The sequence below is a fragment of the Scyliorhinus torazame genome, chromosome 23 (assembly GCF_047496885.1).
Source record: "Scyliorhinus torazame isolate Kashiwa2021f chromosome 23, sScyTor2.1, whole genome shotgun sequence".
Taxonomy (NCBI): Eukaryota; Metazoa; Chordata; class Chondrichthyes; order Carcharhiniformes; family Scyliorhinidae; genus Scyliorhinus; species Scyliorhinus torazame.
Genome location: NC_092729.1, coordinates 69,601,926 through 69,626,473, shown reverse-complemented (window position 1 = coordinate 69,626,473; position 24,548 = coordinate 69,601,926). Strand labels below are relative to the sequence as shown.

The 24,548-nt window shown below is 52.3% G+C and overlaps 1 protein-coding gene and 1 long non-coding RNA gene across 2 annotated transcripts in view; one reads left to right on the top strand and one right to left on the bottom strand.

Annotated features, from left to right (window-relative positions):
- The window catches only part of LOC140399617 (uncharacterized), a 295,698-nt gene that overhangs the window by 146,235 nt on the left and 124,915 nt on the right, over window positions 1–24,548 (top strand). The gene's annotated exons all lie outside the window — the stretch shown is intronic.
- LOC140399534 (high affinity immunoglobulin epsilon receptor subunit alpha-like) lies at window positions 3,994–15,069 on the bottom strand. The gene is made up of 3 exons (XM_072489074.1): window positions 14,985–15,069; window positions 9,374–9,646; window positions 3,994–4,535 (listed from the first exon to the last, which is right to left on the bottom strand). Exons 1-3 carry the CDS (start codon window positions 15,028–15,030, stop codon window positions 3,994–3,996), a joined length of 861 nt encoding a protein of 286 aa, XP_072345175.1. The 5' UTR covers window positions 15,031–15,069.

Here is a 24,548-nt window from a genome sequence, read left to right as displayed (position 1 = left end):
GACGGGGCCAATCTGCAGTTACTTAATTTATTTTTGATTGTTTAATTCTTCGGCATGTTGCCAACCAGGCCAGAATTCTTTTTTTTACCGGGGATAATCAAGGAAATTACAGGCTGGTGATCCTTCGGTCAGAGGGAGGGAAATTATTGAAGAGGATTCGTCTAGACAGCATTCAGTCCTTTTTGGAAGTGATTGGGCGTTTCAGAGTGAGGCAGCAAGGCTTTGTGAAGGGGAAGTCGTGCCTCACTAACTTGATCGAGTTTCTCGAGGAAGTGACAAAAGTGCTTGATGTTGTCCACAGTCCTTTGACAAGGTCCCTCATGGCAGGCTGGTACAGAAGATCAAGTCACATGGGATCAGAGGTGAGCTGGCAAGAAGGATACAGAACTGGCTCTGTCATAGAAGGCAGAGGGTAGCAGTGGAAGGGTGTTTTTCTGAATGGAGACTTGTGACTATAGGTGTTTCTCAGGGATCAGTGTATGACCCTTGCTTTTTACAATATCTATAAATGATTTCAAACAAAATGTGACTTTCTGATGAGTAAGTTTGCGGGCGACGCAAAGGTTGGTGGAATTGCGGATAGCGATGTGAACTGTCAGAGGTACATCAGGTATAGATCGGTTGGAGACTTGGGAGGAGAGATGCAAGATGGAGTTTAATCTGGATAAATGTGAGGAAATGCATTTTGGAAGGTCTAATACGGGTGGGGAATGTACTGTAAATGGCAGAACCATTAAGAGTATTGACAGACATGTGACACAGTGGATAGCTCGGGGAGTGTGGTGCTGAGGTCCAGGGTTCGAATCCCGGCCCTGGGCCACTGTCCGTGTGGAGTTTGCACATTCTCCCCATGCCTGCATGGGTTTCACCCCCACAACCTAACAATGTGCAGGTTAGGTCGATTGGCCAAGTCCCTTACTTGGAAAAACAAAAATTGGGTACTCTAATTAAAAAAATTAAAGACAGAGGTATCTGTGTATACAGGTCCACAGGTCACTGACAGTGGCAACGCAGGTCGAGAAGGTAGCGAAGAATGCATACGGCATGCTTGCCTTCATCGGCCGTGGCATTGAGTATAAAAATCGGCAAGTAATGCTGCAGCTTAGTTAGGCCACACTTCGAATATCGTGTCCAATTCTTGCCGCCACACTACCAGAAGGATGTGGACGCTTTGGAGGGGTTGCAGAAGAGATTTACCAGAACATTGCCTGGTATGGGGGCATTAGTTAATAGGAGAGGTTGGAGGAATTTGTTTTGTTCTCACTGGAACAACGGATGTTGAGGGTTGACATGATATAAGTCTACAAAATTATTACGGGCATGGAAGAGTGGATTGTTAGAATGTTTTTCCCAGGGTGGAAGATCAGTTACTTGGGGACATATGTTTATGGCGCGAGGGGCGAAGTTTAGCGGAGATGTGCGATGGACGTTTTTTTACACAGAGGGCAGTGGGTGCCTGGAACTCGCTGCCGGAGGAGGTGTGGAAGCAGGAACGATAGTGACGTTTAAGGGGTGCTTGATAATGACATGAACAAGATGGGAAAAGAGGGATACGGACCCGGAGTGTCGACGGTTTTAGGTCAGGCGGGCAGCACGGTCGGCGCAGGTTTGGAGGGCCGAAGGGCCTGTTCTTGTGCTGTAGTTAATGTGTTCTTTGTTTACTCATCACTAATTGCCCTTGAACTAAGTGACCTTGCTAGGCGATTTCAGAGGGCAGTCAATCATACTAATATGGGCCTGAAGGAACATGTTGGCCTGGCCAGGTAAGGGCGGCAGATTTCCTTTCCTGAAGCATACCAGTGCCTTCAAAAGAGGAGCTGCGTTTAACCGTTCAGCATTTTGTCATCATTTAAACTAACATTACATCCCAGACAATTCCATGTTGGAATATGAATCCATGCCAAACAAGACATCAATTCTTGGGATCTGGTGATCCTGCCACACGCCAGCTTCTGTCCCTCAATGTGCAGTATCAGTTACAATTGATGCTCTTTTCACCCACCACACCACCTCTTCCCATCTTATAATCATGGAACGTTCCAGCACAGCCATTCTGCCCATCATGTCTGCACCGGCTCCCGAAAGAGTTCCAGAGCTCGCCCCATTCCCCAGTTTGATCTCCTTGGCCTTTATAATCACCACTTTCAAGTATAGAACCAGATCTCTTCTCAAAACCTCCTATTGAATCCACCTCCGACACTCGCCCGGCACCGAATACCAAACTCCAACAACTCTCTGAGTAAATAAGTTTATCCTGAACTCATTCCTAGCTCTCTCGCAGGTCATCTTAAAATTCTGACCCCCCTCGTCACTGACTTACCAACTGGTGGAAATAGAATATCCGTCATTTCCCTTTGAAATGTTTTCAGTCTTTTGAACACTTCATTAAAGTGGCCTTTTAATCTTCCCTGATCCAAGGGTTACATAGTGTGGAAGGAAGTAGCAGGTTGCAGAGGGATATAGATAAGCTGCAGAGCTGGGCTGAGAGGTGGCAGATGGAGTTTAATGTAGAGAAGTGTGAGGTGATTCACTTTGGAAGGAAAAACAGGAATGTGGAATATTTGGCTAATGGAAAAGTTCTTGAAAGCGTGGATGAGCAGAGGGATCTAGGTGTCCATGTACATAGATCCTTGAAAGTTGCCACCCAGGTTGATAGGGTGGTGAAGAAGGCCTATGGAGTGTTGGCCTTTATTGGTAGAGGGATTGAGTTCCGGAGCCGGGAGGTCATGTTGTAGCTGTACAGAACTCTGGTACGGCCGCATTTGGAGTATTGCGTACAGTTCTGGTCACCGCATTATAGGAAGGACGTGGAGGCTTTGGAACGGGTGCAGAGGAGATTTACCAGGATGTTGCCTGGTATGGAGGGAAAATCTTATGAGGAAAGGCTGATGGACTTAAGGTTGTTTTCGTTAGAGAGAAGAAGGTTAAGAGGAGACTTAATAGAGGCATACAAAATGATCAGAGGGTTAGATAGGGTGGACAGTGAGAGCCTTCTCCCGTGGATGGAAATGGCTAGCACGAGGGGACATAGCTTTAAACTGAGGGGTAATAGATATAGGACAGAGGTCAGGGGTAGGTTCTTTACGCAAAGAGTAGTGAGGCCGTGGAATGCCCTACCTGCTACAGTAGTGAACTCGCCAACATTGAGGGCATTTAAAAGTTTATTGGATAAACATATGGATGATAAAGGTATAGTGTAGGTTAGATGGCTTTTGTTTCGGTGCAACATCGTGGGCCGAAGGGCCTGTACTGCGCTGTATTGTTCTATGTTCTATAAGTGGACAGTATTCCATTGCATTCCTGACTTTTGCCGTGTAGATAGTTTTGCGGAGTCAGGAGGTGAGTTACTCCCCCCCACACGCCCCCTTCCAATTCCTGACCTCTGATCTCCTCTTTTAGCCACAGTATTGACATGGTTAGCGCAGGTCAGTGTCCTGCCACTGGTAACCACCATGGTGTTGATAGTATCTTGGGGCGTCGTATAAACTGGCTGTAGCGCACAAAGACTCCGAGAGACGAATAGAGTGAAGTCGATGAGGCTTTATTAAGTGTGACTGTTCCCCCGCAGTTCAGTAACAGACTGGCCTGCGGGGGAGAACTCCTGGTTCTTATACTCCGTCTTCAGGGCGGAGCTAGGGGCCAACAGCCAACCAGGACCCGGGATCTGTCAGCCAATGACATCACGGCTTCACAGTCCCACATGACCCCTAATGCATACTACCACACTGGCGCTATCCAATGTGCGATTCACCTAACGTACAGCTCCAGATCAGTCATGGTTCTCACTAAAGGGTGACGGATTATCCCTCTGTTCAAAGGAGGGGAATACTGTCGATAAACTATTGTGGATCATGCAATTCAGCCCTTTGCAATCGTTTAATGAGGAGGGATAATTGGTCAAATTCTAAGAATGACGGCCAGCGCCGATTGTGCACCAACGACAAAGCGAATAGCTGCATTCAATGGTCAGAGGTAATGTCTTCAAACAGGTGTTTAGAAGGTTGTATATTTCAGAAGATGAAGGGGAAACCTTGGCGACTGTCCAGGGCATTCCTCTTCATCCGCCTCTTGGGTAGAAGTGTGTGTTAAACAATGAAGCAACCCGCCATTTAGCCTGCTTGGTAAAGACATTGGACTGTCGTGTTCATCCCCATTTGCACTTTCCCAGTTTCTTCCTTCCAAACATTCCTCCTTTTTTCCCAATAACTTTGCTTTTTTTCTCTTACTTGTTGCTAATGTACAGTGGCACATACCTTTAATGTGCACAAATTTATATGCTGATGAGTAGATGGGTCCATTGGGAAAGTTAACAAAGTGCAATTCGCAGCGATAACGTCCTTTATCCTCCACAGAAACACGCTGAATTTCAAATGTACCACTTCCATTCGAAACTGTTGCCTCGCCCAAACGAAAACCTTCTCGGTAAAATGTGTAAATGGCGTCCTTCGTGAAGGGGAAATGACATCTTAATAGCAGATTTTCGTTGACCCACAGAATTTCTGGAAGAGTCTCAATGGTCATTGTGCGATCTGGCTCTATTGGATAGAAATAATGGAAATTAGCAACAGGGCAGGCACTCGTTCCTTAAAACATAATCACACATTACATTTTTTATAGCAATCCAAACCCCGACCACTACCATCTCGAAGTACAAGAGCAGAAGACACTTACGAAACCCTAGCATCTGGAGGTTTCCCTCCAAGTTACTCACCACCCTTGCTTGGAAATATATCACCTTTCCCTCACTGTCACTGGGGCAAAATGCTGTAACTCTCTCCATAGGTTGTACCTACATTTCAAGGACTGCAACATCTCAAGAAGGCAATTTTCTGTAGGCAACAAGGGATGGGAGTAAATGTTGGTCTAACCAGCGACGTCCAAGTCCCGGATATGAAAAACAATCATTCAGAGGTGTACAGTCGGGAGTTTGGTACATCCAAATTGGCAATGGGCCCAAACTAATCTTCAGTAACCTGGACCACATCCAAAAATCATACAATCCTCAATGATGGAGGGTATGTAGCAGAGATATCTAAGTACATAGCCAGTAATACAGAGAGACATAGTTCGTTTCTTTGTGTGATAATCTCATTCTGAACAGCAGACAGTAGGATTGATTGATTAACAAAAGTGACCGTGCACAGCAGATGGAAGGAACACGGTAACAGACAGATCACGGGGAAAGAGTAGTGCGAGTGTGGTATTACTATGATTAAATACGTACCTAGCAGGAGAAACAGCTTCCAGATTTTCGGCGGGGGAGCAGTGTCCAGGGGCCTGTAGGAAAGGTAAGAATAACTTTAAATACTTACCTGTGCAGCTGCAGGAAGACGGCCGTGGGAATTTCTGGGAAGATTTGTTCGTACCTGTGTATAAGTTGGGCGGTTGCTAAACCCGAGACACTACACTTGTAGTGTCCCCCACCCTTTATCTCCTCTAACCTAAGGGGTTGAGAGAATATCAGAGAAGCTCTTCTTTTCTTTTTCTTGTTTTATCTAGAGGGGATGGCAGGGGAGGCAGTGCAATGTTCCTCCTGCAGAATGTTTGAGGTGAGGGACGCCGTCAGTGTCCCTGCTGATTTCATCTGTGGGAAGTGCTCCCATCTCCAGCTCCTCAGACACCGCGTTAGGGAACTGGAGCTGGAGCTGGATGAACTTCGGATCATTCGGGAGGCAGAGGTGGTTATAGATAGAAGCTTCAGGGATGCAGATACTCCGAAGAATCAAGATAGATGGGTGACGGTGAGAGGGGCTGGGAGGAAGCAGTCAGTACAGGGATTCCCTGTGGTTATTCCCCTTAGTAACAAGTATTCAGATTTAGATACTGTTTGGGGGGGGGACTTACCAGGGGTAAGCCATTGGGTGCAGGCCTCTGGCACAGAGTCTGTCCCTGTTGCTCAGAAGGGAAGGGGGGGAGAGGAGTAGAGCATTAGTCATTGGAGACTCCGCAGTTAGGGGGATAGATAGGAAATTCTGTGAGAACCAGAGAGACTCGAAGTTGGTGTGTTGCCTCCCAGGTGTCAGGGCCGCGATGTCTCGGATCGTGTTTTCGGGATCCTTAAGGGAGAGGGGGAGCAGCCCCAAGTCATGGTCCACATAGGTACCTACGGCATAGGTAGGAAAAGGGATAGGGATTTAAGGCAGGAATTCAGGGAGCTAGGGTGGAAACTTAGATCTAGGACAAACAGAGTTATTATCTCTATGGAAGAGTGCCAGAAGACTGGAGGATAGCAAATGTTGTCCCCTTGTTCAAGAAGGGGAGTAGTTAACCCCGGTACCTATAGACCAGTGAGCCTTAATTCTGTTGTGGGCAAAGTCTTGGAAAGGTTTATAAGAGATAGGATGTATAATCATCTGGAAAGGAATAATTTGATTAGAGATAGTCAACACGGTTTTGTGAAGGTTACGTCATGCCTCACAAACCTTATCGAGTTCTTTGAGAAGGTGACCAAACAGGTGGATGAGGGTAAAGCAGTTGATGTGGTGTATATGGATTTCAGTAAAGCGTTTGATGAGGTTCCCCACGGTACGCTATTGCAGAAAATACGGAAGCATGGTGATTCAGGGTGATTTAGAGATGTGGATCAGAAATTGGCTAGTTGGAAGAAGACAAAGGGTGGTGGTTGATGGGAAATGTTCAGACTGGAGTCCAGTTACTAGTGGTGTACCACAAGGATCTGTTTTGGGGCCACTGCTGTTTGTCATTTTTATAAATGATCTGGGGAGGGTGTACAAGGATGGGTGAGTAAATTTGTAGATGACACTAAAGTCGGTGGAGTTGTGGGCAGTGCGGAAGGATGTTACAAGTTACAGAGGGACATAGATAAGCTGAGAGGTGGCAAATGGAGTTTAATGCGGAAAAGTGTGAGGTGATTCATTTTGGAAGGAATAACAGGAAGACAGAGTACTGAGCTAATGGTAAGATTCTTGATAGTGTGGATGGCGGAGGCGGAAGAGACTCTCCCCACTGCGCATGCGCGGGAAACTGACAGCGGCCGCTGACGCTCCCGCGCATGCGCTGGGAAACTGACAGCGGCCGCTGACGCTCCCGCGCATGCGCCGCATTTCCGCGCCAGCTGGCGGGGCAACAAACGCCATTTCCGCCAGCTGGCGGGGCGGAAATCCCTCCGGCGTCGGCCTAGCCCCTCAATGTTGGGGCTCGGCCGCCAAAGATGCGGAGACTTCCGCACCTTTCGGCCGGCGCGATGCCCGTCTGATTGGCGCCGGCTTTGGCGCCAGTCGGCGGGCATCCCGCCGTTGGGGGAGAATTTCGCCCAAGGTCTCTTCGCCTAATTTTTCTAATTAAATCATGATGCAAAGGGTACGAGGGTTAACCTCTGCTTTTTAGTACTTTAATTATTTGTTTCATTTCTTTTTCAGCATTTCCTTGCGGTACATAAGCTATTGCGCTATGGTCCTTGTTCTGTCGCCCATACTTAAGGGTGAAGAATGTTTTAGTTTAAGGTTGTGGTATAAGTGAAATTAATATAGTTAGGATTTAATAATTAATTAGGCTAGCTTTAAGGTTCAAAATGACCCGAATTGCACGGGTATTTCCTCAGTGAAAGGGAGGTGCTTTGCTAGTTTAGCCACAATTTGGTTCCAAGTGCACTTTCCAGTACACTTACCATGTTACAACTTGCTTCCTCTTGTTTAAGTAAGATGTTTTATAAAAAATAAGTGAATTTATTGAGGAGAGTGACGGGCGGTGTGTGTGTGCCCCAGAGCCAATTTCAGAGAAGTACTCTGTCCTTCTCTTACTGCTAAATCCACCTTTAGGTTAGACATCCAACGTATGCCATCCACCAGTTCGACGGCTGCCACCGAGAAGGTAGGCCTCTCATTTAATAGACTTAGCATCCTGGAGATAATGGATAAAGATTTACTAGCGAGACATTTTCACGCTTCGTGAAGCACATCCAAACCGCCGTAGACCAAACTTTCTCAAACATTGTGGCGGAACGAGCAGGGCAGACTTTCAAGAGGGAATTGTAGAAAGAGTCCATGCGACCCGTAGATACGAGGTTGGCATGTTTTTTTCTTCAGCCACCATAACACACCACACATTACGACCAGAGCGGCATCGGTACAACTGCTGATGGGCCGCAGGTTGATAATCTGCCTTAGTTTGGCGTTCCCGAGATTGGCGGGAAAGTGCAAAGGAATCCAGATCTCCAGAGGCAGTATTGAAGCAGGCGGATGCAGGACAGAGGTGTTCAACCGGGAGACACTTTATACGTCTGAACCTGTGGAGACAGTGATACTGGGGATACTAGGAACGATGATGGAATGGACGGGAACGGTATCTTGCATGGCGTAAACACGGGAGGGGACGGTGTGGGAATACCTACAACCGCTGAAGCAGGGAGACAGCGTCAGGACCAATTTCACCATTTTCCAGCCCCGCTTGGCCTGGCGCGATTACCCCCCCCTCCCCCTCCCCACCCACCCAGTGGCTTGAACACTGAGAACGGACTTAGACGATAAGATATAAGCACAGAATTAGGCCTGTCGGCCCATCGAGTCTGCTCCGTCATTCAATCATGGCTGATATTTTTCTCAACCCCATTCTCCTGCCTTCTCACCTCTCCTACCTCTGATCCCCTTATTAATCATGACCTACCTATGTCTTATAGAAGCTCAGTGAATTGACCTCCACAGCCTCCTGCGGCAAGGATTCCACAGATCCACCACCCTCTGGCTGAAGAAATACTTCCTCATCTCTGTTTTAAAGGATCGTCCCTTTAGTCGGAGATGGTGTCCTCTGCTTCTAATTGTTCCTACAAGTGGAAACATTCTCTCCACGTCCACGCTACCCAGGCCTCACAGTATCCTGTAAGTTTCAATACGCCTCCCCCCCCCGCCCCGGCCCCGCCCCTCGACTTTCTAAACTCCATTGAGTACAGATCGAGTGTCCTCAACCACTCCTCATATGAGCAGTGGACCTTTGGGGAGACGGACGTTGTAAGCACCACGGAACCACGGGAACGATCCGATCGCTCTCCCCAGGGGGCTTGTGGAATACAATTTGCTCTGCTTAGGGACGGAGGCCCAATTTCTGGTCTCGTTAATTCCCCGAGATAAGAGCCAATTCAGAAGGGAATCGACAGCTCTGGCTGACCCTGGATAGGTCTTGCGGTGCTGTTAGCTGTTGTGATCGGAAATCAGTTACTGTTGACTTCCCTTCCGGGATTAATCATCGACGACGATATCTCAACTTGCACTTGTCAAAGAAGCAACATTGGAGGGGATGGATTCACCTCGTCGGTATATTTTGTCAGACACCAATTTCTAAAGTTTTTCAGAACAGTTCCTCCATTCAATTGTTAATTGATAAAACGTTCGGATGTAAAAGTGAGAGCAACTTAACTTACCAGTGATGTTCACGTGAATGGTGTTGCTGTAGGGGGTGCTGGGACCAGATGAATCTGTTGTGGTTTTACATTTATACACTCCACTATCGTTCTTTGAAGCATTCATGATGGTATAACTTTCCTCCCCAGGTCTGTCACCCCGATCACTTATATGCCATATATAATTCTTGGAGCGAGAACGCCTTCCAGCATCGCATGTGAGAACGATTCTGTCACCAGTCAGGAATCTCACCCATGGTGGTTCCATTGTCAGGACCGGTGCTGTGGTCTCACCTGTGGAGGCCAATGGAAAACAAGGAGGACATTTAAGTCTGTCAATCGATAGAAGTGTGTGTTGTTCATTCACTAATGTTCACCACACCGACCCCAAATAGTGACTTTCGATTCAGACAAGCAACAATCACCTAACACGATGTCTGTTACTTCATTATTGCGCAAATAGAGATGTTAGTCAATCCGGGTCATTGCTGTTAGCACAAGGTGATATGAACTGAGTATTTATCTTCAAAAGGAATGATGAGACTGGGGTCTTACAGTGGTAACTGGATACACACACTAGCATACCTCAAATCCCATCCAATTCACGCGCTGTATCATCTGTTTTGAGTTTAACCCCAAAATGAAGTTTAAAAGCAATTATTCAAAACGATTTATTTAACCAACAGATTGCCAACTGTCTTCTAGTTACGGTGATCAATGTCAAAATAGCCCAGTTGATTAGCACCACTCAAAAACAGGACAGCGTCTGAAGTAATAATAGACATTGATACGTGGGTTTAGTTCATGTGTTATCGTGGCTGAGAACTGGCCCTGGACGGTGGGTGGATGGGTGGCGCAGACGTTAGCACTACTGCCTCACAGAGTCGAGGACCAGGGTTTGATTCTGGCAGGATGACTGCCTGCGTGGGTTTCCTCCGGGTGCTCCCGTTTCCTCCCACAGGTCAGTTGGATTGGCCATGTTCAATTGCCCCTTAGTGTCCAAACATGGACAGGTTAATAGAATTCCTATAGTGCAGAAGGATCCCTGAAAGTTGCCACCCAGGTTGATAGGGTTGTGAAGAAGGCCTATGGAGTGTTGGCCTTGATTGGTAGAGGGATTGAGTTCCGGAGTCAGGAGGTCATGTTGCAGCTGTACAAAACTCTGGTATGGTCGCATTTGGAGTATTACGTACAGTTCTGGTCACCGCATTATAGGAAGGACGTGGAGGCTTTGGAGCGGGTGCAGAGGAGATTTACCAGGATGTTGCCTGGTATGGAGGGAAAATCTTATGAGGAAAGGCTGATGGACTTGAGGTTGTTTTCGTTGGAGAGAAGAAGGTTAAGAGGAGACTTAATAGAGGCATACAAAATGATCAGAGGGTTAGATAGGGTGGACAGTGAGAGCCTTCTCCCGCGGATGGATATGGCTGGCACGAGGGGACATAGCTTTAAACTGAGGCGTAATAGATATAGGACAGAGGTCAGAGGTAGGTTCTTTACGCAAAGAGTAGTGAGGCCGTGGAATGCCCTACCTGTAACAGTAGTGAACTCGCCAACATTGAGGGCATTTAAAAGTTTATTGGATAAGCATATGGATGATAATGGCATAGTGTAGGTTAGATGGCTTTTGTTTCGGTGCAACATCGTGGGCCGAAGGGCCTGTACTGCGCTGTATCGTTCTATGTTCTATGATCCTATTCGAGTCTGCATCATAGGGATGAAAGTGCACACTACCTAGGCCCACAGCACCACACCATCCCCATAGGCCAATAACCCCCCTGAACAAGAGGACAGTAAGGGGCAATTTATCATGGTCAATCCACCTAACCTGCACCTATTTGGTCTGTGGGAGGAAACCGGAGCACCCGGAGGAAACCCACGCACACACGGGGAGAATGTGCAAACTCCAACCCAACAGTTACTCAAGGCTTGAATTGAACCCTGGACTCCGGCATAAGTGCTAAATCTGCCCTCCCTAACCACAGAGTTACTGCGCCTGAACTTCCACTGTCATTACCTAGGCTGGCCTGCATGATGGTCATCACCATGTGGTTGACTCTTACATTGTGGGCTAGGCGCTAAATACATATATTTTTTAAAATGCACCTAAGGTGAGATCCTTAGTGATTTCACACAGATGAAATCAGCGCTAGGCAGAATGATACCTGTGGTAGATTTTCCTGTAATCAATGCGAGGTAGATCAAACCTCACCAAGGGGACAATTCTAATCTCACCGGCAGAATGGATGGGGAATATGAGAGTTCGAGACCCACTTTGCAATCCACCTTTGTTTACTCCCCACAGACTGAGAAACATAGGAAACTGCAGCTCAGCAGCAGGCCAATATAATCCTATTACGCCATTCAATAAGGTCATTCCTGATCTATTCGTATCTGATCCTGACTACCCCCACCCTTCCCAGTCCAGCCGATTAACCTTTGAATCCCTTGTCTCGTAAAATAAGTTGCAGATCTCAGCCTTGGATATATTCAATGATGCTGCATCCACGCCCTTGTCCGAAAGAGAATTTCACAGATTAATGACCCACCTGCGCCAACCATGCTGTCCATCTAACCTGAAACCTTCTGTATTTCCGGGGTCCGTCGCCCTCTATTACCATCCCATTCATGTATTTTTAAAAGTCACTATCGTACCTGCTTCCGTCCCCTTTGGCAGATAGTTCCAGGCACAACTGTGCAAAAACACCTTCCCTCGCTCACCTTTCAAAATGTTGCCCCTTGCACTTTATACCTATGTCCCCTAGTATCTGACTCTTCCACACTTCGAAAAAAACTTCTGACTATCCACGCTGTCCATGCCCCTCATAATTTTGTAGATTTCTACCAGGTCGACCCTCGACCTCCATCATTCCAGTGAGAACAAACTGAGTTTATCCAACCTCATAGCTAATTGGATAGTCAGAGGCTTTTTCCCGGGGTAGAGGGGTCAATTACTAGGGGGCATAGGTTTAAGGTGAGAGGGGCAAGGTTTAGAGTAGATGTACGAGGCAAGTTTTTTACGCAGAGGGTAGTGGGTGCCTGGAACTCGCTGCCGGAGGAGGTGGTAGAAGCAGGGACGATAGGGACATTTAAGGGGCATCTTGACAAATACATGAATAGGATGGGAATAGAGGGATACGGACCCAGGAAGTGTAGAAGATTGTAGTTTAGTCGGGCAGCATGGTCGGCACGGGGCTTGGAGGGCCGAAGGGCCTGTTCCTGTGCTGTACATTTCTTTGTTCTTTGTAATGCCCTCCATACCAGGGAGCGTCCTGGTAAAACTCTTCTATACCTCGCCAAAGCCTCCACGTCCTTCTGGTAGTATGGCGACAGAATTGAAACCTATATTCCAAGCTTGGCCTACTAAGCTTCTATGCGACTGCAGCACGACTTGCCTATGTTTATACTCAGTGTCCCGGCCGTTGAACACAAGCATGCTGTATGCCTTCTTAACTACCTTCTCCACCTGTGTTGCATTTTCCGTGACGTTGGGCCTGTACACCCAGATACATCTGTCTGTCCTAAGGGTTCTACCATTTACTGTTATTTCCCACGGAATTAGACATTCCAAATGCATCACCTCACATATATCCCGATTTAACTCCATCTGTCATCCCTCCCCCAAAACCGATATACACCCTGCTGCTCATCGCTATGCGCAATCCCACCAAACGTTGCGTCTTCCGCAAATTTGCTGATGAGACCAGTTAAATGTTCCTCTAAATCATTTATTTATACTACAAACAGTAAACAACATGCGGAACACCACTCGTCACAGCCCACCATTTAGATGTGCATCTTCCACTGCTTCCCTGTCTTTTATGACCGAGCCAGTTCTGTATCCACCTGACCAGCTCACCTCTGAACCCGTGCGACTTCACTCCTCTGCGCCAGTCTGCCCCGAGTGACCTTTCCAGAGGCTTTACTAATGTCCATGTAGACAACATCTTCGACCCTCCCTAAACCAATCACCTTCGTCACGTCTCGAAAAACTCGATCAAGTTAGTGAGACATGACTTCCGCTTCACAAAACCATGCTGCCTCTGCTTCACTCGCTTCATAAATGGGAGTGAATCCTGTCTGGAAGAATCCTTTCCAAAAGATTCCCTACCAGACGTGGATGTCACTGGCCCATAATTTCTTGGATTATTCTTGCTGCACCTCTTAAACAAAGGAACAGCATTCGCTATTCTCCAGTCCTCTGGGGACTCATCTGCAGCCAGGGAAAAGTACAAATATTCAGACAAGGCCTCAGAAAGTTTCCTACCGCCTCCCTCAGGTTCCTGGGGAGATCCCATCAGGCCGTGGGGACTTACCTACCTGAACGTTTTTCAAGACGCCCAACACCTCCTCCTTTTTGATCTCAATGTGACCCAGATAATCTCAGACAGAGCTTTGTTGCAAATATATATTTGGTGCACTGAGGCCCGAAGGTAACCTCCCCTCTAAAACTGCCAGGCTGACTTTTTACTGCAGGCACGCAGCATTGTGATTGGCTCTGAACTGCTGTTAATAGTGGCCCACAATGCCACTCAGTTCCAGGGATTGACAACAAATGCTGATGCCATCAATTCCGCCCACATCCTGTCAACGACAAAATCGCACTATCTGATTTGTTCGGTCTCCTCTGGATTTTTGATTGACCTTTCCTGACTATTGCAGCATTACGTTTGGAGAATTCTTCATGACACAAGAGAAAGACAGACCTGCAACTCAGAAGCTTCCTGACCACACAAGAGAAAGGAGACGTCTGCACAGCGTCAACTGGTGTTTGCTGATGGGAACTGAACTCACTGACATGACCGCGTCAACTCGAGATGGCTGTTGTACAATCATCAGCAGTAGCTCCAACATAAGCATTTAAAACCGCCTTCAATGCAATTAAAAATGTACCCCAGCACTTGATGGGGACTTTGAATAAATATAACTTGGATATGACTTCAGGTTTTTGAAAAATGCATTAATGGGACGTGAGCAAGCATGTTAATTGGCCATTTCTAATTGTCCATGAGAATATGGAGGTGTACCACCTTCTAGAACGGCTGTTGTCCGTGTGGAGTAGGCACATCCACAGTGCTGTTAGTGAGGGAGTTCCAAACTTTCACCCAGCTGCAGCGAAGTAACAGCCGATATAGATCCACGTGAATGTGGATTTGGAGCAAATGCTTGTGTCCCCATCCTGCCCGTGCAGTTCTCGTAGAAGACGTGTGTTTGCAAGGTTTTGGCGAAGGAGCTTGGTGGTTTCTTTGAGTCCACTTTTTTCAGAATTTACGTGGTCCCGCCACCGTGTGCCGATGGTGGAGGAAAAAACGTCGAAGGTGGTGGATGGGGTGCCGACTACGACACATGTGTGTGTGTGGGAGAGAGTGAGTGTTGCACCGGAATGTGTGAAGCTTTGCGTGTGTTATTTTTATAGAGGGATTGGGAAACATGATAGAAAGTGGAAAAGGTTTTCGGGGGCATTCCAGGGAAAACGGCCGAGGGAACAGAAGGTTAAACTCAGAACGATGAAGCAATGCATATGGGGGATGCACAAACGACCAGGATTGGAGAAATTCAGTAAAGCGCCCTTCCTTTGCTACTGTCTGTCGTCTGTGACCGAGCCAGTTCTGTATCCACCTCATCAGCTCACCTCTGACCCCGTGTGACTTCACAAAACCATGCAGCCTCTCGCTCATACGTCCACTTGTTTAGAAATTGGAGCAAATCCTGTCTCGGAGAATCCACAGCAAGAATTTCGCTACTACTGACGGAAGGCAAACCGGCCTGTAATTTCCTGGATTAATCTTGCTACCCTTCATGAACAAAAGAACAACAATAGGTTTTTCCAGTCCTCTGGGGCCTCACCTGCAGCCAGTGAGGACAGAAAGATTTCGGTTCTGGCCCCATAAAGTTCTTTTTACTGCAGACACACAGTATGTTTCTGGCTCGAAACTGCTGTTTAAAATTATCAACAATGCCACACATTCCCGGTGATGCACAGAGAGCGAGGGACACACAGAGCGAGGGACACACAGAGCGAGGGACACACAGAGAGCGAGGGACACACAGAGCGTGGGACACACAGAGAGAGGGATACACAGAGAGCGAGTGACACACAGAGTGCTTGGGACACACAGAAAGCGAGGGACACACAGAGAGCGAGGGACACACAGAGAGCGAGGGACGCACAGAGAGCGAGGGACGCACGGAGAGCGAGGGACACACAGAAAGGGACACAAAGAGAGCGAGGGATGCACAGAGAGCGAGGGACACATAGAGAGCGAGGGACGCACAGAGCGAGGGATACACAGAGAGCGAGGGTCACACAGAGAGCGAGGGGCATAAAGAGAGCGAGGGGCACACAGAGCGAGGGATACACAGAGAGCGAGGGTCACACAGAGAGCGAGGGGCATAAAGAGAGCGAGGGGCACACAGAGCGAGGGATTCACAGAGAGCGAGGGTCACACAGAGAGCGAGGGACACACAGTGAGCGAGGGACACACAGAGAGCGAGGGACGCACAGAGAGCGAGGGACGCACGGAGAGCGAGGGACACACAGAAAGGGACACAAAGAGAGCGAGGGATGCACAGAGAGCGAGGGACACATAGAGAGCGAGGGACGCACACAGAGCGAGGGACACAGAGAGCGAGATACACAAAGAGCGAGGGACACACAGAGCGACGGACGCACAGAGAGCGAGGGACACACAGAGAGCGAGGGGAGCACAGAGAGCGAGTGACGCACAAAGAGCGAGGGATACACAGAGTGAGAGGGACACACAGAGAGCGAGGGACACACACAGAGCGAGGGACACAGAGAGCGAGATACACAAAGAGCGAGGGACACACAGAGCGAGGGACGCACAGAGAGCAAAGGACGCACAGAGATCGAGGGACACACAGAGCGAGGGACGCACAGAGAGCGAGGGACACAGAGTGAGGGACGCACAGAGAGCGAGGGACGCACAGAGAGCGAGGGACGCACAGAGAGCGAGGGACACAGAGAGCGAGGGACACAAAAGACCGAGGGACACAAAGAGCGAGGGACACACAGAGCGAGGGACGCACAGAGAGCGAGGGACACACAGAGAGCGAGGGGCGCACAGAGAGCGAGTGACGCACAAAGAGCGAGGGATACACAGAGATCGAGGGACACACAGAGAGCGAGGGACACATAGAGCGAGGGACACACAGAGAGCGATGGGCACTGAGAGCGAGGGACACAGAGAGCGAGGGACACAGAGAGCGAGGGACACACAGAGATCGAGTGACACACAGAGAGCGAGGGACACACAGAGAGCGAGGGACACACAGAGAGCGAGGGACACACAGAGAGCGAGGGACATACAGATAGCGAGGGACAAACAGCGAGCGGGGGACACACAGAGAGCGAGGGTCACACAGAGAGCGAGGGACACACAGAGAGCGAGGGACACACAGAGCGAGGGACGCACAGAGAGCGGGGGACACACAGAGAGCAAGGGAAACACAGAGAGCGAGGGACACACACAGAGCGAGGGACACACAGAGCGAGGGACACACAGAGCGAGGGACACACAGAGCGAGGGACGCACAGAGAGCGAGGGACACACAGAGAGCGAGGGACACACAGAGAGCGAGGGACACACACAGAGCGAGGGACACACAGAGAGCGAGGGACACACACAGAGAGCGAGGGACACAGAGAGCAAGGGACACAGAGAGCGAGGGACGCAGAGAGAGCGAGGGACGCAGAGAGAGCAAGGGACACAGAGAGAGTGAGGGATGCAGAGAGAGCGAGGGACGCAGAGAGAGCGAGGGACGCAGAGAGAGCGAGGGACGCAGAGAGAGCGAGGGACACACAGAGCGAGGGACACACAGAGCGAGGGACACACAGAGCGAGGGACACACAGAGCGAGGGACACACAGAGCGAGGGACACACAGAGCGAGGGACGGACAGAGAGCGAGGGACACACAGAGAGCGAGGGACACACAGAGAGCGAGGGACACACAGAGAGCGAGGGACACACAGAGAGCGAGGGACACACACAGAGAGCGAGGGACACAGAGAGCGAGGGACACAGAGAGCGAGGGACGCACAGAGAGCGAGGGACGCAGAGAGAGCAAGGGACACAGAGAGAGTGAGGGATGCAGAGAGAGCGAGGGACGCAGAGAGAGCGAGGGACGCAGAGAGAGCGAGGGAAGCAGAGAGAGCGAGGGACACACAGAGAGCGAGGGACACAGAGAGCGAGGGACGCACAGAGAGCGAGGGACGCAGAGAGAGCGAGGGACGCAGAGAGAGCGAGGGACACACAGAGAGCGAGGGACACACAGAGAGCGAGGGACACACAGAGCGAGGGACGCACAGAGAGCGAGGGTCACACAGAAAGGGACACACAGAGAGCGAGGGATGCACAGAGAGCGAGGGACGCAGAGAGAGCGAGGGACACACAGAGAGCGAGGGACGCACAGAGAGCGAGGGACGCACAGAGAGTGAGGGACGCACGGAGAGCGAGGGACACACAGAAAGGGACACAAAGAGAGCGAGGGATGCACAGAGAGCGAGGGACACATAGAGAGCGAGGGACGCACAGAGAGCGAGTGACACACAGAGTGCTTGGGACACACAGAGAGCGAGGGACACAGAGAGCGAGGGACACACAGAGAGCGAGGGATACACAGAGAGCGAGGGATGCACAGAGAGCGAGGGATGCACAGAGAGCGAGGGACACACAGAGAGCGAGGGACACACAGAGAAGGACACACAGAGAGCGAGGGACACACAGAGAGCGAGGGACGCACAGAGAGCTAGGGACACACAGAGAGCGAGGGATGCACAGAGAGCGAGGGACACACAGAGCGAGGGACACACAGAGCGAGGGACACACAGAGAGCGAGGGACACACTGAGCGAGGGACACACAGAGAGAGGGATACACAGAGAGCGAGTGACACACAGAGTGCTTGGGACACACAGAAAGCGAGGGAGACACAGAGAGCGAGGGACACACAGAGAGTGAGGGACGCACAGAGAGCGAGGGACACACAGAGAGCGAGGGACACACAGAGAGCGAGGGACACACAGAGCGAGGGACACACAGAGAGAGGGATACACAGAGAGCGAGTGACACACAGAGTGCTTGGGACACACAGAAAGCGAGGGAGACACAGAGAGCGAGGGACACACAGAGAGTGAGGGACGCACAGAGAGTGAGGGACACACAGAGAGCGAGGGACGCACAGAGAGCGAGGGACGCACGGAGAGCGAGGGACACACAGAAAGGGACACAAAGAGAGCGAGGGATGCACAGTGAGCGAGGGACACATAGAGAGCGAGGGACGCACAGAGCGAGGGATACACAGAGAGCGAGGGTCACACAGAGAGCGAGGGGCATAAAGAGAGCGAGGGGCACACAGAGCGAGGGATACACAGAGAGCGAGGGTCACACAGAGAGCGAGGGGCATAAAGAGAGCGAGGGGCACACAGAGCGAGGGATACACAGAGAGCGAGGGTCACACAGAGAGCGAGGGACACACAGTGAGCGAGGGACACACAGAGAGCGAGGGACGCACAGAGAGCGAGGGACGCACGGAGAGCGAGGGACACACAGAAAGGGACACAAAGAGAGCGAGGGATGCACAGAGAGCGAGGGACACATAGAGAGCGAGGGACGCACAGAGAGCGAGGGACACACACAGAGAGCGAGGGACGCACAGAGAGCGAGGGATGCACAGAGAGCGAGTGACACACAGAGTGCTTGGGACACACAGAAAGCGAGGGACACACAGAAAGCGAGGGACACACAGAGAGCGAGGGACACACAGAGAGCGAGGGACACACAGAGAGCGAGGGACACACAGAGAGCGAGGGATGCACAGAGAGCGAGGGACACACAGAGAGTGAGGGACGCACAGAGAGCAAGGGGCACACAGAGAGCGAGGGGCACACAGAGAGCGAGGGAAACACAGAGAGCGAGGGACACACAGAGAGTGAGGGACACACAGAGTGAGAGGGACACACAGAGAGCGAGGGACACACACAGAGCGAGGGACACAGAGAGCGAGGTACACAAAGAGCGAGGGACACACAGAGCGACGGACGCACAGAGAGCAAAGGACGCACAGAGATCGAGGGACACACAGAGCGAGGGACGCACAGAGAGCGCGGGACACAGAGTGAGGGACGCACAGAGAGCGAGGGACGCACAGAGAGCGAGGGACACAGAGAGCGAGGGACACAAAAGTCCGAGGGACACAAAGAGCGAGGGACACACAGAGCGAGGGACGCACAGAGAGCGAGGGACACACAGAGAGCGATGGGCGCACAGAGAGCGAGTGATACACAGAGTGAGAGGGACACACAGAGAGCGAGGGACACACACAGAGCGAGGGACACAGAGAGCGAGGTACACAAAGAGCGAGGGACACACAGAGCGAGGGACGCACAGAGAGCAAAGGACGCACAGATAGCGAGGGATACACAGAGAGCGAGGGATGCACAGAGAGCGAGGGATGCACAGAGAGCGAGGGACACACAGAGAGCGAGGGACACACAGAGAGGGACACACAGAGAGCGAGGGACACACAGAGAGCGAGGGACGCACAGAGAGCTAGGGACACACAGAGAGCGAGGGATGCACAGAGAGCGAGGGACACACAGAGCGAGGGACACACAGAGCGAGGGACACACAGAGAGCGAGGGACACACAGAGCGTGGGACACACAGAGAGAGGGATACACAGAGAGCGAGTGACACACAGAGTGCTTGGGACACACAGAAAGCGAGGGACACACAGAGAGCGAGGGACACACAGAGAGCGAGGGACGCACAGAGAGCGAGGGACGCACGGAGAGCGAGGGACACACAGAAAGGGACACAAAGAGAGCGAGGGATGCACAGAGAGCGAGGGACACATAGAGAGCGAGGGACGCACAGAGCGAGGGATACACAGAGAGCGAGGGTCACACAGAGAGCGAGGGGCATAAAGAGAGCGAGGGGCACACAGAGCGAGGGATACACAGAGAGCGAGGGTCACACAGAGAGCGAGGGGCATAAAGAGAGCGAGGGGCACACAGAGCGAGGGATACACAGAGAGCGAGGGTCACACAGAGAGCGAGGGACACACAGTGAGCGAGGGACACACAGAGAGCGAGGGACGCACAGAGAGCGAGGGACGCACGGAGAGCGAGGGACACACAGAAAGGGACACAAAGAGAGCGAGGGATGCACAGAGAGCGAGGGACACATAGAGAGCGAGGGACGCACAGAGAGCGAGGGACACACACAGAGAGCGAGGGACGCACAGAGAGCGAGGGATGCACAGAGAGCGAGTGACACACAGAGTGCTTGGGACACACAGAAAGCGAGGGACACACAGAAAGCGAGGGACACACAGAGAGCGAGGGACACACAGAGAGCGAGGGACACACAGAGAGCGAGGGACACACAGAGAGCGAGGGATGCACAGAGAGCGAGGGACACACAGAGAGTGAGGGACGCACAGAGAGCAAGGGGCACACAGAGAGCGAGGGGCACACACAGAGAGCGAGGGACACACAGAGTGAGAGGGACACACAGAGAGCGAGGGACACACACAGAGCGAGGGACACAGAGAGCGAGGTACACAAAGAGCGAGGGACACACAGAGCGACGGACGCACAGAGAGCAAAGGACGCACAGAGATCGAGGGACACACAGAGCGAGGGACGCACAGAGAGCGAGGGACACAGAGTGAGGGACGCACAGAGAGCGAGGGACGCACAGAGAGCGAGGGACACAGAGAGCGAGGGACACAAAAGTCCGAGGGACACAAAGAGCGAGGGACACACAGAGCGAGGGACGCACAGAGAGCGAGGGACACACAGAGAGCGATGGGCGCACAGAGAGCGAGTGACGCACAAAGAGCGAGGGATACACAGAGTGAGAGGGACACACAGAGAGCGAGGGACACACACAGAGCGAGGGACACAGAGAGCGAGGTACACAAAGAGCGAGGGACACACAGAGCGAGGGACGCACAGAGAGCAAAGGACGCACAGAGATCGAGGGACACACAGAGCGAGGGACGCACAGAGAGCGAGGGACACAGAGTGAGGGACGCACAGAGAGCGAGGGACGCACAGAGAGCGAGGGACGCACAGAGAGCGAGGGACACAGAGAGCGAGGGACACAAAAGACCGAGGGACACAAAGAGCGAGGGACACACAGAGCGAGGGACGCACAGAGAGCGAGGGACACACAGAGAGCGAGGGGCGCACAGAGAGCGAGGGACACACAGAGCGAGGGACGCACAAAGAGCGAGGGATACACAGAGATCGAGGGACACACAGAGAGCGAGGGACACATAGAGCGAGGGACACACAGAGAGCGATGGGCACTGAGAGCGAGGGACACAGAGAGCGAGGGACACAGAGAGCGAGGGACACACAGAGATCGAGTGACACACAGAGAGCGGGGGACACACAGAGAGCGAGGGACACACAAAGAGCTAGGGGCACACAGTGAGCGAGGGACACACTGAGAGCTAGGGACACACAGAGAGCGAGGGACACACAGAGAGCGAGGGACACACAGAGAGCGAGGGACACACAGAGCGAGGGACGCACAGAGAGCGGGGGACACACAGAGAGCAAGGGACACACAGAGAGCGAGGGACACACACAGAGCGAGGGACACACAGAGCGAGGGACACACAGAGCGAGGGACACACAGAGCGAGGGACGCACAGAGAGCGAGGGACACACAGAGAGCGAGGGACACACAGAGAGCGAGGGACACACAGAGAGCGAGGGACACACAGAGAGCGAGGGACACACACAGAGAGCGAGGGACACAGAGAGCAAGGGACACAGAGAGCGAGGGACGCAGAGAGAGCGAGGGACGCAGAGAGAGCAAGGGACACAGAGAGAGTGAGGGATGCAGAGAGAGCGAGGGACGCAGAGAGAGCGAGGGACGCAGAGAGAGCGAGGGACGCAGAGAGAGCGAGGGACACACAGAGCGAGGGACACACAGAGCGAGGGACACACAGAGCGAGGGACACACAGAGCGAGGGACACACAGAGCGAGGGACACACAGAGCGAGGGACGCACAGAGAGCGAGGGACACACAGAGAGCGAGGGACACACAGAGAGCGAGGGACGCACAGAGAGCGAGGGACACACAGAGAGCGAGGGACACACAGAGAGCGAGGGACACACAGAGAGCGAGGGACACACACAGAGAGCGAGGGACACAGAGAGCGAGGGACACAGAGAGCGAGGGACGCACAGAGAGCGAGGGACGCAGAGAGAGCAAGGGACGCAGAGAGAGCGAGGGACGCAGAGAGAGCGAGGGACACACAGAGCGAGGGACACACAGAGCGAGGGACACACAGAGCGAGGGACACACAGAGCGAGGGACACACAGAGCGAGGGACACACAGAGCGAGGGACGCACAGAGAGCGGGGGACACACAGAGAGCGAGGGACACACAGAGAGCGAGGGACGCACAGAGAGCGAGGGACACACAGAGAGCGAGGGACACACAGAGAGCGAGGGACACACAGAGAGCGAGGGACACACACAGAGAGCGAGGGACACAGAGAGCGAGGGACACAGAGAGCGAGGGACACAGAGAGCGAGGGACGCACAGAGAGCGAGGGACGCAGAGAGAGCAAGGGACACAGAGAGAGTGAGGGATGCAGAGAGAGCAAGGGACGCAGAGAGAGCGAGGGACGCAGAGAGAGCGAGGGAAGCAGAGAGAGCGAGGGACACACAGAGAGCGAGGGACACAGAGAGCGAGGGACGCACAGAGAGCGAGGGACGCAGAGAGAGCGAGGGACGCAGAGGGAGCGAGGGACACACAGAGAGCGAGGGACACACAGAGAGCGAGGGACGCACAGAGAGCGAGGGTCACACAGAAAGGGACACACAGAGAGCGAGGGACGCACAGAGAGCGAGGGACGCAGAGAGAGCGAGGGACACACAGAGAGCGAGGGACGCACAGAGAGCGAGGGACGCACAGAGAGTGAGGGACGCACGGAGAGCGAGGGACACACAGAAAGGGACACAAAGAGAGCGAGGGATGCACAGAGAGCGAGGGACACATAGAGAGCGAGGGACGCACAGAGAGCGAGTGACACACAGAGTGCTTGGGACACACTGAGAGCGAGGGACACAGAGAGCGAGGGACACACAGAGAGCGAGGGATACACAGAGAGCGATGGATGCACAGAGACCGAGGGATGCACAGAGAGCGAGGGACACACAGAGAGCGAGGGACACACAGAGAGCGAGGGACGCACAGAGAGCGAGGGACACACAGAGAGCGAGGGACACACAGAGAGCGAGGGACACACAGAGAGCGAGGGACGCACAGAGAGCTAGGGACACACAGAGAGCGAGGGACACACAGAGAGCGAGGGACACACAGAGCGAGGGACACACAGAGAGAGGGATACACAGAGAGCGAGTGACACACAGAGTGCTTGGGACACACAGAAAGCGAGGGAGACACAGAGAGCGAGGGACACACAGAGAGTGAGGGACGCACAGAGAGCGAGGGACACACAGAGAGCGAGGGACGCACAGAGAGCGAGGGACGCACGGAGAGCGAGGGACACACAGAAAGGGACACAAAGAGAGCGAGGGATGCACAGTGAGCGAGGGACACATAGAGAGCGAGGGACGCACAGAGCGAGGGATACACAGAGAGCGAGGGTCACACAGAGAGCGAGGGGCATAAAGAGAGCGAGGGGCACACAGAGCGAGGGATACACAGAGAGCGAGGGTCACACAGAGAGCGAGGGGCATAAAGAGAGCGAGGGGCACACAGAGCGAGGGATACACAGAGAGCGAGGGTCACACAGAGAGCGAGGGACACACAGTGAGCGAGGGACACACAGAGAGCGAGGGACGCACAGAGAGCGAGGGACGCACGGAGAGCGAGGGACACACAGAAAGGGACACAAAGAGAGCGAGGGATGCACAGAGAGCGAGGGACACATAGAGAGCGAGGGACGCACAGAGAGCGAGGGACACACACAGAGAGCGAGGGACGCACAGAGAGCGAGGGATGCACAGAGAGCGAGTGACACACAGAGTGCTTGGGACACACAGAAAGCGAGGGACACACAGAAAGCGAGGGACACACAGAGAGCGAGGGACACACAGAGAGCGAGGGACACACAGAGAGCGAGGGACACACAGAGAGCGAGGGACACACAGAGAGCGAGGGACACACACAGAAAGCGAGG